Genomic DNA, 13,386 nt, shown 5'->3' on the forward strand with positions numbered 1-13,386 from the left:
TGGAAAAGAATTTACCATGCTAATGGACATCAGAAGAAAGCAGGAGTGGCAATCCTTATATCAGATCAATTAGATTTTAAGCCAAAGACTATAATAAGAGATGAGGAAGGACACTATATCATACTCAAAGGAACTGTCCAACAAGAAGATCTAACAATTTTAAATATCTATGCCCCTAACATGGGAGCAGCCAACTATATAAACCAATTAATAACAAAATTAAAGAAATACATCGACAATAATAAAATAATCGTAGGGGACTTTAACACTCCCCTCACTGAAATGGACAGATCATCCAAGCAAAAGATCAACAAGGAAATCAAGGCCTTAAATGACACACTGGACCAGATGGACATCACAGATATATTCAGAACATTTCATCCCAAAGCAACAGAATACACATTCTTCTCTAGTGCACATGGAACATTCTCCAGAATAGATCATATTCTCGGTCCTAAATCAGGTCTCAACCGTTATCAAAAGATTGGAATCATTCCCTGCATATTTTCAGACCACAATGCTCTAAAGCTAGAACTCAATCACAAGAGGAAATTTGGAAAGAACCCAATTACATGGAGACTAAACAGCATCCTTCTAAAGAATGAATGGGCCAACCAGGAAATTAAAGAAGAGTTGAAAAAATTCATGGAAACAAATGATAATGAAAACACAACGGTTCAAAATCTGTGGGACACAACAAAGGCAGTCCTGAGAGGAAAATATATAGCGGTACAAGCCTTTCTCAAGAAACAAGAAAGGTCTCAGGTACACAACCTAACCCTACACCTAAAAGAGCTAGAGAAAGAACAAGAAAGAAACCCTAAACCCAGCAGGAGAAGAGAAATCATAAAGATCAGAGCAGAAATCAATGAAATAGAAACCAAAAAAACAATAGAACAAATCAATGAAACTAGGAGCTGGTTCTTTGAAAGAATTAATAAGATCGATAAACCCCTGGCCAGACTTATCAAAAAGAAAAGAGAAAGGACCCAAATAAATAAAATCATGAATGAAAGAGGAGAGATCACAACGAACACCAAAGAAATACAGACAATTATAAGAACATACTATGAGCAACTCTACGCCAACAAATTTGACAATCTGGAAGAAATGGATGCATTCCTAGAGACATATAAACTACCACAACTGAACCAGGAAGAAATCGAAAGCCTGAACAGACCCATAACCAGTAAGGAGATTGAAACAGTCATCAAAAATCTCCAAACAAACAAAAGCCCAGGGCCAGATGGCTTCCCGGGGGAATTCTACCAAACATTTAAAGAAGAACTAATTCCTATTCTCCTGAAACTGTTCCAAAAAATAGAAATGGAAGGAAAACTTCCAAACTCATTTTATGAGGCCAGCATCACCTTGATCCCAAAACCAGACAAGGATCCCATCAAAAAAGAGAACTACAGACCAATATCCTTGATGAACACAGATGCAAAAATTCTCACCAAAATACTAGCCAATAGGATTCAACAGTACATTAAAAGGATTATTCACCACGACCAAGTGGGATTTATTCCAGGGCTGCAAGGTTGGTTCAACATCCGCAAATCAATCAATGTGATACAACACCTTAATAAAAGAAAGAACAAGAACCATATGATACTCTCCATAGATGCTGAAAAAGCATTTGACAAAGTACAGCATCCCTTCCTGATCAAAACTCTTCAAAGTGTAGGGATAGAGGGCACATACCTCAATATTATCAAAGCCATCTATGAAAAACCCACCGCAAATATCATTCTCAATGGAGAAAAACTGAAAGCTTTTCCGCTAAGGTCAGGAACACGGCAGGGATGTCCGTTATCACCACTGCTATTCAACATAGTACTAGAAGTCCTAGCCTCAGCAATCAGACAACAAAAGGAAATTAAAGGCATCCAAATTGGCAAAGAAGAAGTCAAACTATCACTCTTTGCAGATGATATGATACTATATGTGGAAAACCCAAAAGACTCCACTCCAAAACTGCTAGAACTTGTACAGGAATTCAGTAAAGTGTCAGGATATAAAATCAATGCACAGAAATCAGTTGCATTTCTCTACACCAACAACAAGACAGAAGAAAGAGAAATTAAGGAGTCCATCCCATTTACAATTGCACCCAAAACTATAAGATACCTAGGAATAAATCTAACCAAAGAGACTAAGAATCTATACACAGAAAACTATAAAGTACTCATGAAAGAAATTGAGGAAGACACAAAGAAATGGAAAAATGTTCCATGCTCCTGGATTGGAAGAATAAATATTGTGAAAATGTCTATGCTACCTAAAGCAATCTACACATTTAATGCAATTCCTATCAAAGTACCATCCATTTTTTTCAAAGAAATGGAACAAATAATCCTAAAATTTATATGGAACCAGAAAAGACCTCGAATAGCCAAAGCAATATTGAAGAAGAAAGCCAAAGTTGGTGGCATCACAATTCCGGACTTCAAGCTCTATTACAAAGCTGTCATCATCAAGACAGCATGGTACTGGCACAAAAACAGACACATAGATCAATGGAACAGAATAGAGAGCCCAGAAATAGACCCTCAACTCTATGGTCAACTAATCTTCGACAAAGCAGGAAAGAATATCCAATGGAAAAAAGACAGCCTCTTCAACAAATGGTGTTGGGAAAATTGGACAGCCACATGCAGAAAAATGAAATTGGATCATTTCCTTACACCACACACGAAAATAGACTCAAAATGGATGAAGGACCTCAATGTGAGAAAGGAATCCATCAAAATCCTTGAGGAGAACACAGGCAGCAACCTCTTCGACCTCAGCCGCAGCAACATCTTCCTAGGAACATCGCCAAAGGCAAGGGAAGCAAGGGCAAAAATGAACTATTGGGATTTCATCAAGATCAAAAGCTTTTGCACAGCAAAGGAAACAGTTAACAAAACCAAAAGACAACTGACAGAATGGGAGAAGATATTTGCAAATGACATATCGGATAAAGGGCTAGTGTCCAGAATCTATAAAGAACTTAGCAAACTCAACACCCAAAGAACAAATAATCCAATCAAGAAATGGGCAGAAGACATGAACAGACATTTCTGCAAGGAAGACATCCAGATGGCCAACAGACACATGAAAAAGTGCTCCACATCACTCGGCATCAGGGAAATACAAATCAAAACCACAATGAGATACCACCTCACACCAGTCAGAATGGCTAAAATTAACAAGTCAGGAAATGACAGATGCTGGCGAGGATGCGGAGAAAGGGGAACCCTCCTACACTGTTGTTGGGAATGCAGGCTGGTGCAGCCACTCTGGAAAACAGCATGGAGGTTCCTCAAAATGTTGAAAATAGAGCTACCCTATGACCCAGCAATTGCACTGCTGGGTATTTACCCTAAAGATACAAATGTAGTGATCCAAAGGGGCACGTGCACCCGAATGTTTATAGCAGCAATGTCTACAATAGCCAAACTATGGAAAGAACCTAGATGTCCATCAACAGACGAATGGATAAAGAAGATGTGGTATATATACACAATGGAATACTATGCAGCCATCAAAAGAAATGAAATCTTGCCTTTTGCGACGACATGGATGGAACTAGAGGGTATCATGCTTAGCGAAATAAGTCAATCGGAGAAAGACAACTATCATATGATCTCCCTGATATGAGGGAGAGGAGATGCAACATGGGGGGTTAAGGGGGTAGGAGAAGAGTAAATGAAACAAGATGGGATTGGGAGGGAGACAAACCATAAGTGACTCTTAATCTCACAAAACAAACTGAGGGTTAATGGGGGGAGGGGGGTTGGGGGGGTGGGATTATGGACATTGGGGAGGGTATGTGCTATGGTGAGTGCTGTGAAGTGTGTAAACCTGGCGATTCACAAACCTGTACCCCTGGGGATAAAAAGATATTATATGTTTATGAAAAATAAAATTAAAAAAAAAAAAAAAAAAAAAAGGAGGTACTCAAATGTTATAACAAAAAATCCCTATGGCAGCAAGCCGGAGCCAAGAGGCACAGAGAGTCACTTCTCTGGGCCAAGAAAAGATATCCCCCAGAGTCTATGTCAGTGAGGAGTTAAATGAGTCATGATGAAAGCAAGGTGGTAGATATAGAAGAGGTGCATGGAGACAGAAGTGGGAGGGCATAGGGGATGTGCGGAGAGGTGCAGGGTGTGGGTGGGACAGGCCACATGTAGGGCTGAGAGTGGGTTTCCCCCTGCCAGTGGGGTTAAGCTGACTGCTCTCACATGACATCCTTAACCTCACACGTCCTAGTTTGTTCTTTTAGCCAGCAGGAGTAATGTTGTCCACTAAGTCTGTTGGAAGAATTAAAATAAAATAAAAATATAGAACTCCATGCAAATAATGCTTTCCCAACCCCTGTTCATACCCTGAGGCAGTCTTCCCAGTGTGGACACAGGTCATGCCAACTCTCTTGAACACCTGCATTTTGCTGTGAATTAGCTGCTGTTTGAATCACACACATTCCGTGTGGTGTTTGTATGTGGCAAAAGTTACAGAGCCACAGCAACTCAGTCTAAAGTGGCTTTTTAAAAATACTATGATTTTCTTAAAGATTTTTATTTATTAGAGAGAGAGAGAGAACATGCACAGGGGTGGGGGGGGGAAGAGTAGAGGGAGAGTGAGAAGCAGGCTTCCAGGACTCCAGCATCACGACCTGAGCTGAAGGCAGATGCTTAACCGACTGAGCCACCTGGGTGCCCCTTTTTAATGCTATGGTTATCATGAAGTCGTAATTTTTTTTTATTATGTTGTGGGAAAAGGCTGTTGAAGGACCAAGTCAAGCTTCTGTGCAGGTGGTATTCTGATGGGAGGGAATGCACAGGAAACTCTGAACTGTCCCGGAAACAGGAATGAGGAGAAGCACCCATGGGCATTTCCTTGCTCTTGAAATTGGAGATTCAAAATGTCGGTGTCCTCTACCTCCTACATCCCTGACCCTCACTTCAATCTCCTCCACTAATCTCTTTCCTTGCTATTCTGTGTCTCACTTCAACCTCAATCTAAGGCACACTTGATATCCTATACCTTGCTCAAAATGTGTTATGGGGACCACATGGACTGCAACCCCTTGGCATTGACATTCAAGGCCTAAACGTCTTAATCCCAGACCACCACTGCAGCCTCCTAGGCACAAGGATCCACAGCAAATGCACCAGCCCACCCTCTACACGAAGAGGTATCATCGGTCCCTTCTCTCCTGGTGGTCTCCCCCGCCTACATCTGGCAGGCAGGAGCATTGTTGACTGGTAGTTTCAGAATGCAGACCCTGGGAGGTAGAGAGTGGGCTGGGAGGGCGTGGAGGCAGACATGGGAATGGAGACTGGGTGTCCACCTCTGAAAGAAGCTTAGAAGTGAGAGGAAGGAGGGCAGAGAAAGGGATGGCTTCTCAAAGCGGGCATCTATGATTTCTACAGCGGGGAGGTGGCTGGGGTGGGAGGCCGTGGAGTTTCTTCTCAAGCGAGAGGAAGGGAGCTGGGTTGAAGAGGACCCGGTTCTCATACGGAAGACCAAGACCTTGTCTTTGGCGGGAAAGGAGACAGAAGCGATGGTGGGAAGAGAGATTCTGATGCTGGGGGCAAGGAGGGGAGAATTCACCAGAACACCTGGAGATGGGCTGCAGGCACAGCAGCCTATGTGGCTGCCACCAGGCAGTACAGGCTCCTAGCAGCATGGGGGTTTACAGAGCAACAGTGAGGCTGAGTACCAGAGCCTGGGCTCAGGAGTGCCCAGAGCACGGCCCGCGTGCAGACAGTCTCTCAGAAACAACAGGAAAAACAGAGCAGATCAGTCAGACACCATCAGGAGGAAGTCAACTCACTAAGCTCTCATGATACTCATCAGAGAGAGACTTCGACTCCAACTTTCATGGAGAATTTTCAGCAAAAATACATTAAATAGAGTGTCACAAAAATTGAGAGGTGATACATCAAAGGCCTGATGTTCTCTGATCTCAAGGGCCAGGGAGGTCCTCATGTTACAGAAAGCTTTTTTTTTTTTTTTTTAAGATTTTATTTATTTATTTGTCAGGGAGCGAGAACAAACAGGGAGCAGCAGGTAGAGGGAGATGGAGAAGCAGGCTCCCTGCTGAGCAGGGAGCCCGATGTGGGATGCGATCCCAGGACCTTGGATCATGACATGAGCCAAAGTCAGGCACTTAACCAACTGAGTCACCCAGGCACCTCAGAGAAAGCTTTTTAAAATCATGGGGTGCCTGGGTGGCTCAGTAGGTTGGAGCCTCTGCCTTCGGCTCAGGTCATGATCCCAGGGTGCTGGGATCGAGCCCTGCATCGGGCTCTCTGCTTGGCGGGGAGCCTGCTTCCCTCTCTCTCTCTGCCTGCCTCGCTGTCTACTTGTGATCTCTGTCTGTCAAATAAATAAATAAAATCTTTAAAAAAAAAAAAAAAAGCGTTCTCTGTCACACCCGAAGCAGTTTTAAAATCTGAGTGCCCCACTGTGTTTTCTCACTGCCAAGCCCCAGTGCCTATCATGTACCTCCATTAGGGGTGGGCACAAGAATGGAGATCTGGATATCTGACCCAACAGAGGTTGGTTACTTCCTTGTGAGTGATCCTTCGGTTGCTGCCACTGTCTGTGTTTCGAGAGCCTATGTGTACCCCAAGAATAAGAACCCCAGAGAAGCCACCGCAGAGGGTCCTCAGTCCCCAGTCTGAGACAAGATGACAAAGCTATGTGCAGCATGTGGGGAGTGATGAGTGCGGGGCTGCCCAGGCATGTAACAGTAGCAACATTGGAGGCAGCGGGAACAACAGTAGCAACATTAGTAGCTGTCGTAACAGTAGCGGTAAGTAACAGTAGGGGACGGTTTTCCACTTGGAAAAATAGATTTCTTTGAAATACAGTAGAACATGGATCAGCTAGATCACATGGTTGGGGAAACATGCTAGACCCACCGGGTGTCAGAGCCGAGGTCGGGACATGTGGGGAGAGAAGATGATCATGAAAGAAGGATGGGAATGTTCACATGAGCCCTGGGAAAACACCGTCCGTCGTGTCTCTCCTCTGTCATTTTAACCACCCAGACACAATGTATGATTCTAGTTTTGTGGACACTATGTCTAAACAACAGACATCGGAATGCATTTAATTTGCCCTCCTTTCTTTAGGTCTTTTAGTGAAATAAAATACATTCATTATCTAAACTTCCATCAGTCCTGCTTTTGCAAATGGACCTGTGACACTGTAAAGCATGCCCTGCTTTTCCCTCACTCAGTCGCTGCCTGAAAGACCAGGTCATGCATACAGGGTGTGCAATGATCTGGGCGCCTCATACACAGGTCCACACAAGGCCCTCCTGTGGTTTCATGGCTGCGTGGTGAGGGGCTTCCTGTGTGGGACCCCTGGGACCAGTCCTTTCACACACAGCGTGGCCCACAAATATCTGTGAGACCAGGGACTCTTCCTCCAAGGGTCACAGCATGACCTGCTTCCTCTGTGAAGCCTTCCTTAGCCCCCCACGCGGATCCCTCGGACTCTTCTGTTTGCCTCACTGTCCTGATCTGCAAAATGGGGAAAAAAGATCACCACCCTCACAGGGTTTCTGGGTTGGTGAGATGAGTTTGTAAGTACAAAGCACTTGGATAGCCTGGTGTAGATGAAGTACTCACCCACATGAATGACAATATTAGGGTGACAGGCGTCATCCTCTACTATGACTGTGTTTTCTTGTTCAGTGCTAGTCTGTGAGCTCCTTGCAAACTGGGACTAGTTTTTGTGAGTTCCAGGAGCACCATGAATGTCCATTGACCCAGGGAAAGAACATACAGACGAACCAGTAAAGTCATGAGTGAATGGGAGAATAAACAGCTGTACGGGGGCACCTGGGTGGCTCAGTGGGTTAAAGTCTCTGCCTTCGGCTCAGGTCATGGTCCCAGGGTCCTGGGATGGAGCACCTCATTGGACTCGTGCTCAGCAGGGAGCCTGCTTCCTTTCCTCTCTCTCTGCCTGCCTCTCTGCCTACTTGTGATCTCTGTCTGTCAAATAAATAAGTAAAATCTTAAAAAAAAACAACAAATAGCTGTATGAACTGACCATTAGGGCCCACAAGGCCCTCCCCACTTGCTGCCTTTTGGAGCATGTACGAAATCCAGTGGGATGGCTTGGACTCCACCTGTAGGTCACCTCCTCCGGAAGCCCTCCCTGACTGCTGAGCTAACTCAGCACCCTGGCCAGGTCCTACCGACTATACTGTCCCGCCTTTTATTCTTCAAAGCACACAGCATGCTCTCAAATCATTTTATTTCTTCAGTTACTTGTGTGCTTCTGTGCTGTCACATCAAAACATAAGCTCTTGAGAGCCAGGATCATGCCTGTTGGGCCTTCGTGCTCAGGGCCTTTAACGGTGCCTGGGCCGGAGTGCATGCTCAATAAACATTTGACAAATGAACAGATGCTCTACCGAAAGGAGCAAAGGCACCCTTTGTGGGAGAGCCGCCTCCCAAGCCCTCCAAAACACACAGCGACCTCCCGGGATAGCTTATGTATTTGCAGGAGCCTGCCGCTGGACCTGGTAAAGACCACATTTGCATTTCCAAGACTGTGTCATCTTATTTGCAAGCCCAGGACGTCCATCAAACATGTTCAGATTTGAGTTATAATGAACAATAAGAAACGCGCTGCTTCTCTCTGGCAGCTCCAAATAAGAGTCCGCGAGAGCCTTCTGTCTGACGTCTCCTGCTTTCAATGTGGAAAACGGTGTTTAAAAGTATATGTGACATTCAACAGAATGTTGTCTCTTACGGAAACTAAGGCAGTGATACACGGGGAGTAAATATGGGGGGCATGCGTTGGGCTCCAGGCATCCACGCGTGTTCTGCTGGTTATGCGGAAGGGTGATACACGTGCAAAGCTGTGAGTCCGAGAGGTAAAGATGCTGCTCACCTAACAGGCTTTAAGCATCTTTGCACGCTCCTTTTAGCAATAGCGGGAAAGTGAACACCTCTGTCTTCTGGACTTGACACTGCAGTTCTAATATGATGTAAATTTACTCTTAGTATGTAATTGTTCTTTAATGGAATAAGCATAATGAGGATCCACCCCGCCCCCCGGCCTCCCGCCCGCTCCCAGTGTGTCTGAGCACGTTAATAGGACTCGGACTTACCGGTGAACTTCTGAGTCTGGTGATGGGGTTGTTGATGGAATGTCAGAATTGGCGGGGTGTCTGGCTGTGAAATGAACCTTCCCGGTATATCCTGGAATATTGGCAGAGCTGAAAGAAAGAGTTAGAGATAGGGGACAGAAGAAATGAGAAGAGGCATTTGTGAAATAGTCCTGGTCACCATCACCCACATACGAAAGTACGAAGGATGACTCGGGAAGTCGGGCTGGCAAACAGGAAAGGGTGCAGGTGGGGGCATGCCGACTTGGAGATGCACAGATAGCCACGCTCCTCTAGGACTGAAGAAACCAACTTCCAGCCCATGTTTTTCCTATTATTTGAATTTGCCAGTATTTTACATACATAATTCACCACTGAGCTGTTTCCTAATGAAGGAGGATGTGGATTCTTTACAGAACCCCAGACCTGTGTTCCACACATGACTCTGTCTTGCAGACTCCAGTCCTAGTGGACACGCAACTGTGGGTTTTTTGTTTTTTTAGAGATATTATGTATTTATCTGAGAAAGACAGATAGAGCATGCAGTGAGAACAAACTGGGGGAGTGGCAGGAAGAGGGAGAGGGAGAAGCAGACTCCCCGCTGAGCAGTGAGCCCGATGCAGGTCTCGACCCCAGGACCCTGGGACTACGACCCGAGCCAAAGGCAGATGCTCAACTGACTGAGCCACCCAGGCCCCCACAGAGCTGTCTTTTCAAAATAATATTTTCTTATCACCATTGTTGTACCGCATTCTTGATTTCACATAATTTCTTGAAACTGCACAGATTTAAACAAGCTCTGGCTTATTCAGTTCTATCCCGCTTAACTCTGCTGCTTTCTCTGTCATTATCCCACCAGTGAGAGGGGAGACTGACTACACGGGAACATACGGGAAGGTGTTTCACAGCAGATATAAACTCCCTATCTAGAAAGGCAAGCCAGTATCCCAAAGAAGTATCTTAATAAGCAGTTCAGAGGCGTATGAATAATAACTAATATTTTTGGCCATCTTTACAGCATACAAATGCTTGGAAGTAAATGCTTTACTGAAGGAGAGGTGAGGCTGAGCTCCGGGGCTGGGCTGCATGAGCTCAGTCCCCGCTGCTGCTTACGACCTGTGGCCGTGGCCTCCACAGCCAGGGACGGTACGGAATTTAACGTGTATTTCAAGGAGCAAGAACCCAGTACGTGCAAAGCCTGATGCACGCTCAACTAGTACACGGTCTTTGTGGACTTGAACTCCTAGCGTCCTGTTGGTGCTGGAACCTCAGCTCATTGTGTGTGTTCGGGAGGGAGAGGGATGACCGCCGCCATCGTTCATACACCAGCGGCGAGGAAAGGGCCAAGACAACAGGCAGCCACTTCCAAGTGAAGCTTATCCAGCACGGGCAGCTGAAAAGATGTTCGGACAGTGGTTTCCAAATGTCCCCACACACTGAAAATTCATGGGGATTTTTCAAAGGTACCCATGCCTGACTCCCAGCCCCCAGACATCCTGATTTAACTGGTAAGGGAGTGTGACCTGCGATGTGGGGTCTTTAAAAGCTCTCCAGATAATTCTAGATAAGCGATGCTTCGAAGTTTGGAAATCCCCGTGTCAGAGCTACATTTTCAGGTTTGTTGGAGGGACTCGGGTGATCAAATGAGTGTTGCCAAATTCTAGGCAGTGCCCTTTAGGATTTCCTGGAATTTTCTTGAAGAAGTGTAGCTGTATGTCAGAGAGGTAACCAAAAATGGGGCAAAATTATTCATGTGTCTGTCTTTCCCCCAAACATTCTGTAAAGCTTCCATGCATGTTACAGAGGAAATCCCCTTCCTCTGTGTGAGATTTTTTTTTCCTCTGCCTCCGAAACACCTGCAGAATTACAATGCCTCCAAAGTCACGGCCTTCCAGGAGAGCAGTTAAGAAGTGAAAGATGGAGGCAAGCGGTTTGTCCATCAGGAGGAGAGCTTGACAGAGGACATCATACAGCTCTGTGTGCCTCGTGGGAGATGTAATTGATGCGAAGGGATACTATACACTACATTATAATGATGATATGATGTTACCTTACATCACATCCAATAACAACAAACCACGAACCAGGAGACTACATTAAAGATAAGCCACTTGGGCTTAAGAAATGAAATCAGTTGCATAATAAACCAATTTTGAAGTTTGGGCAAATATTTGAAAGCAGAAGTCCTCACCCACACCGCTTCTAGATCTATTCCATTTACCACCACCTCCCCCCCCTTTGCAGGGACATCACGGGGGGACTTTTTTCCCATCTTCAATGCAACATGTTGACCTCCTGTCAAGAAGAGAATAGTCTCTGGGAGATAGTTACAAGGATAGCCTTGTTGCCAAGGGTCAACGTGGTTTTCTAGAGGGAGGAGACAATCTGTGAAAGGCTCTAGAATGTGAGGGCTTTGAAATGCACCTCCGGGTGGGTCCCATGGTCAAGGACCCCCCTGCCCCACTTAAGGGGACCCAAGACAACCTGGAACTCATTTAAAAATAAGACAAGTCTCCACTGTTTGTCTTTGCTCCAGAGCTTCTAGGCCCTTGGACCCTTCTGGTGCACCCTGATTCCTGGAGTAAGCCGGGTGCGTGGGAAAACATTATCACCTACATTTGCAACTAACTGGTTTTGTTCGATCTAGTGAAATAAAATACAGAACAGAGAACTTTAGACCATAAGGAACTCAGTGAGCCTCTCAGGAAAGGGAGCACAGAAGGTGTGTGGTTCCAAGCTAAACAGGAAGAAAGAAATGGTGGGAAGAGCAGATTGGGTGGAGAACACAGTCGTGTGCATGTGGGCTGGGATCTTGGCCTACACACAGCCTCTTCACTGTCCCACGGATGGGACGCACGCTCACCGAGCCAGCGCAGTTTCCCAGGGGCCGTTTGAAAGGCTCGCATGAATTGACTTAATCCTCACAAGACCCTGTGTTGTAGGTCCTAGAATCATGCCTCTGGTGCAGGTGCAGGAACGGAGGCTGCAGAGAAAGTCCAAGGAATGTGTCCAGAGCCGTGGGGGCTGGCGGGGGCAGAGCCACCCCACCCAGAAGGCCGGATGGAAGGACGGAGGCGGGAGAGCCTCCGAATGGTCGCATTTACTCAGGGCGTGGGTTCACACGCAAGTTCCAGTCGATTCGAAGAGCCTTCGTGGAGAGCGGTTAGTGTCGGGTGCACGTCCAGGCGGAAATCAGCCAGGCCTGCTCCTGACTCCTTTCACGTTAGTAAGAACGGTTTTAAATGCACATGCAGAGATTTGAAGAGCCCAAGTGGGGTGAAGACCACCAATGCAAAGTAAAGAGAGATGGAAGGAGGTGAATGGGAGGGATACAGAAAGAACCTGGCATGAGGTCAGAGGCAGAGGGCAGAGAGGATGGCACTGAATCCTGGGACTGCCCCTACCAGCCATGGGACCTTCGACAACAGAACTGAAGCTCTTGGAGCCACACTGTGCTCTGGTCAGGGGACTGTGGCTCCCCTGGATGGGGCAGGGCAGGGGAGGGGTCAAGGCTGGCCCAGAGCAAGGGGATGGGGCGGGATCAAGGCTGGGCCTTCAGGAGCCCGAGAGAAGGGGGCTGCCGAGCTTCCTTGGGGAGCCCACTGCTGGAGGGGAGAAGGAAGGAGGGGACTTGAGCTCGGATGTACTTGTTTTGACTGTTGGGAGAGAAATATAAGTAAGACCTCAATCATTTTGGACACTGGGTTGTGTTCCTCAGAATTGAAGATATTTGGGCCCCAAGATCTGCCCAGAAATTACAATTTTATTGTTATCCTTATCCACAATCACATTGCTATTGTTACCATTTACTGTTACTCGTTTTTCCTCTGTTTTTAGACTCTCCTGGAAGGGAAGGGGACAAGAAATAACCCAGAGGCTTCGAACGCCAACGGGGCTGGAGTCTACACCTGATGCCGAAACGTGTCCTTGGGGGCAGGGCACGAGCCTGCCCTGGGGGTTAGGGAGCCCGTCTCTCAGCCTCCCCTGAAATGAATGCTCTGGGGCTCTTTACATCATGCTCTCCGGCCTCAGCCTCCTCATCTGTAAAATGGGGACCAAACCAGTTCCTGGGCCTCATCACATTATTTTGAAAAACAAATGAAGGAGTAGATGTGAAAGTCCTCTGAAAAGGCAGAAGTGCATGTAAGGTAAGGAACTACTATTCAGAGCCTCATTCTTGAACCTGGGTTGTGGTAAGGCTGTGTGTGTGTGTGTATGTGTGTGTGTGTGTGTGTGTGTGTGTGTGTGTGTGTGTGTGTGTGTGT

At 46.2% G+C, this 13,386-nt stretch overlaps 1 protein-coding gene across 1 annotated transcript in view; it reads right to left on the bottom strand.

Moving 5' to 3' along the window:
- The window catches only part of LOC111156983 (spermatogenesis associated 48), a 70,250-nt gene that overhangs the window by 2,914 nt on the left and 53,950 nt on the right, over nucleotides 1-13,386 (bottom strand). The window contains exon 8 of the mRNA XM_022518166.1: nucleotides 9,125-9,232. Within this exon, the coding sequence (XP_022373874.1) occupies nucleotides 9,125-9,232 (108 nt within the window). The remainder of the gene's footprint in view (nucleotides 1-9,124; nucleotides 9,233-13,386) is intronic.

The sequence above is a fragment of the Enhydra lutris genome, unplaced genomic scaffold (assembly GCF_002288905.1).
Source record: "Enhydra lutris kenyoni isolate GAN:26980312 unplaced genomic scaffold, ASM228890v2 scaffoldscaffold51, whole genome shotgun sequence".
Classification (NCBI taxonomy): Eukaryota; Metazoa; Chordata; class Mammalia; order Carnivora; family Mustelidae; genus Enhydra; species Enhydra lutris.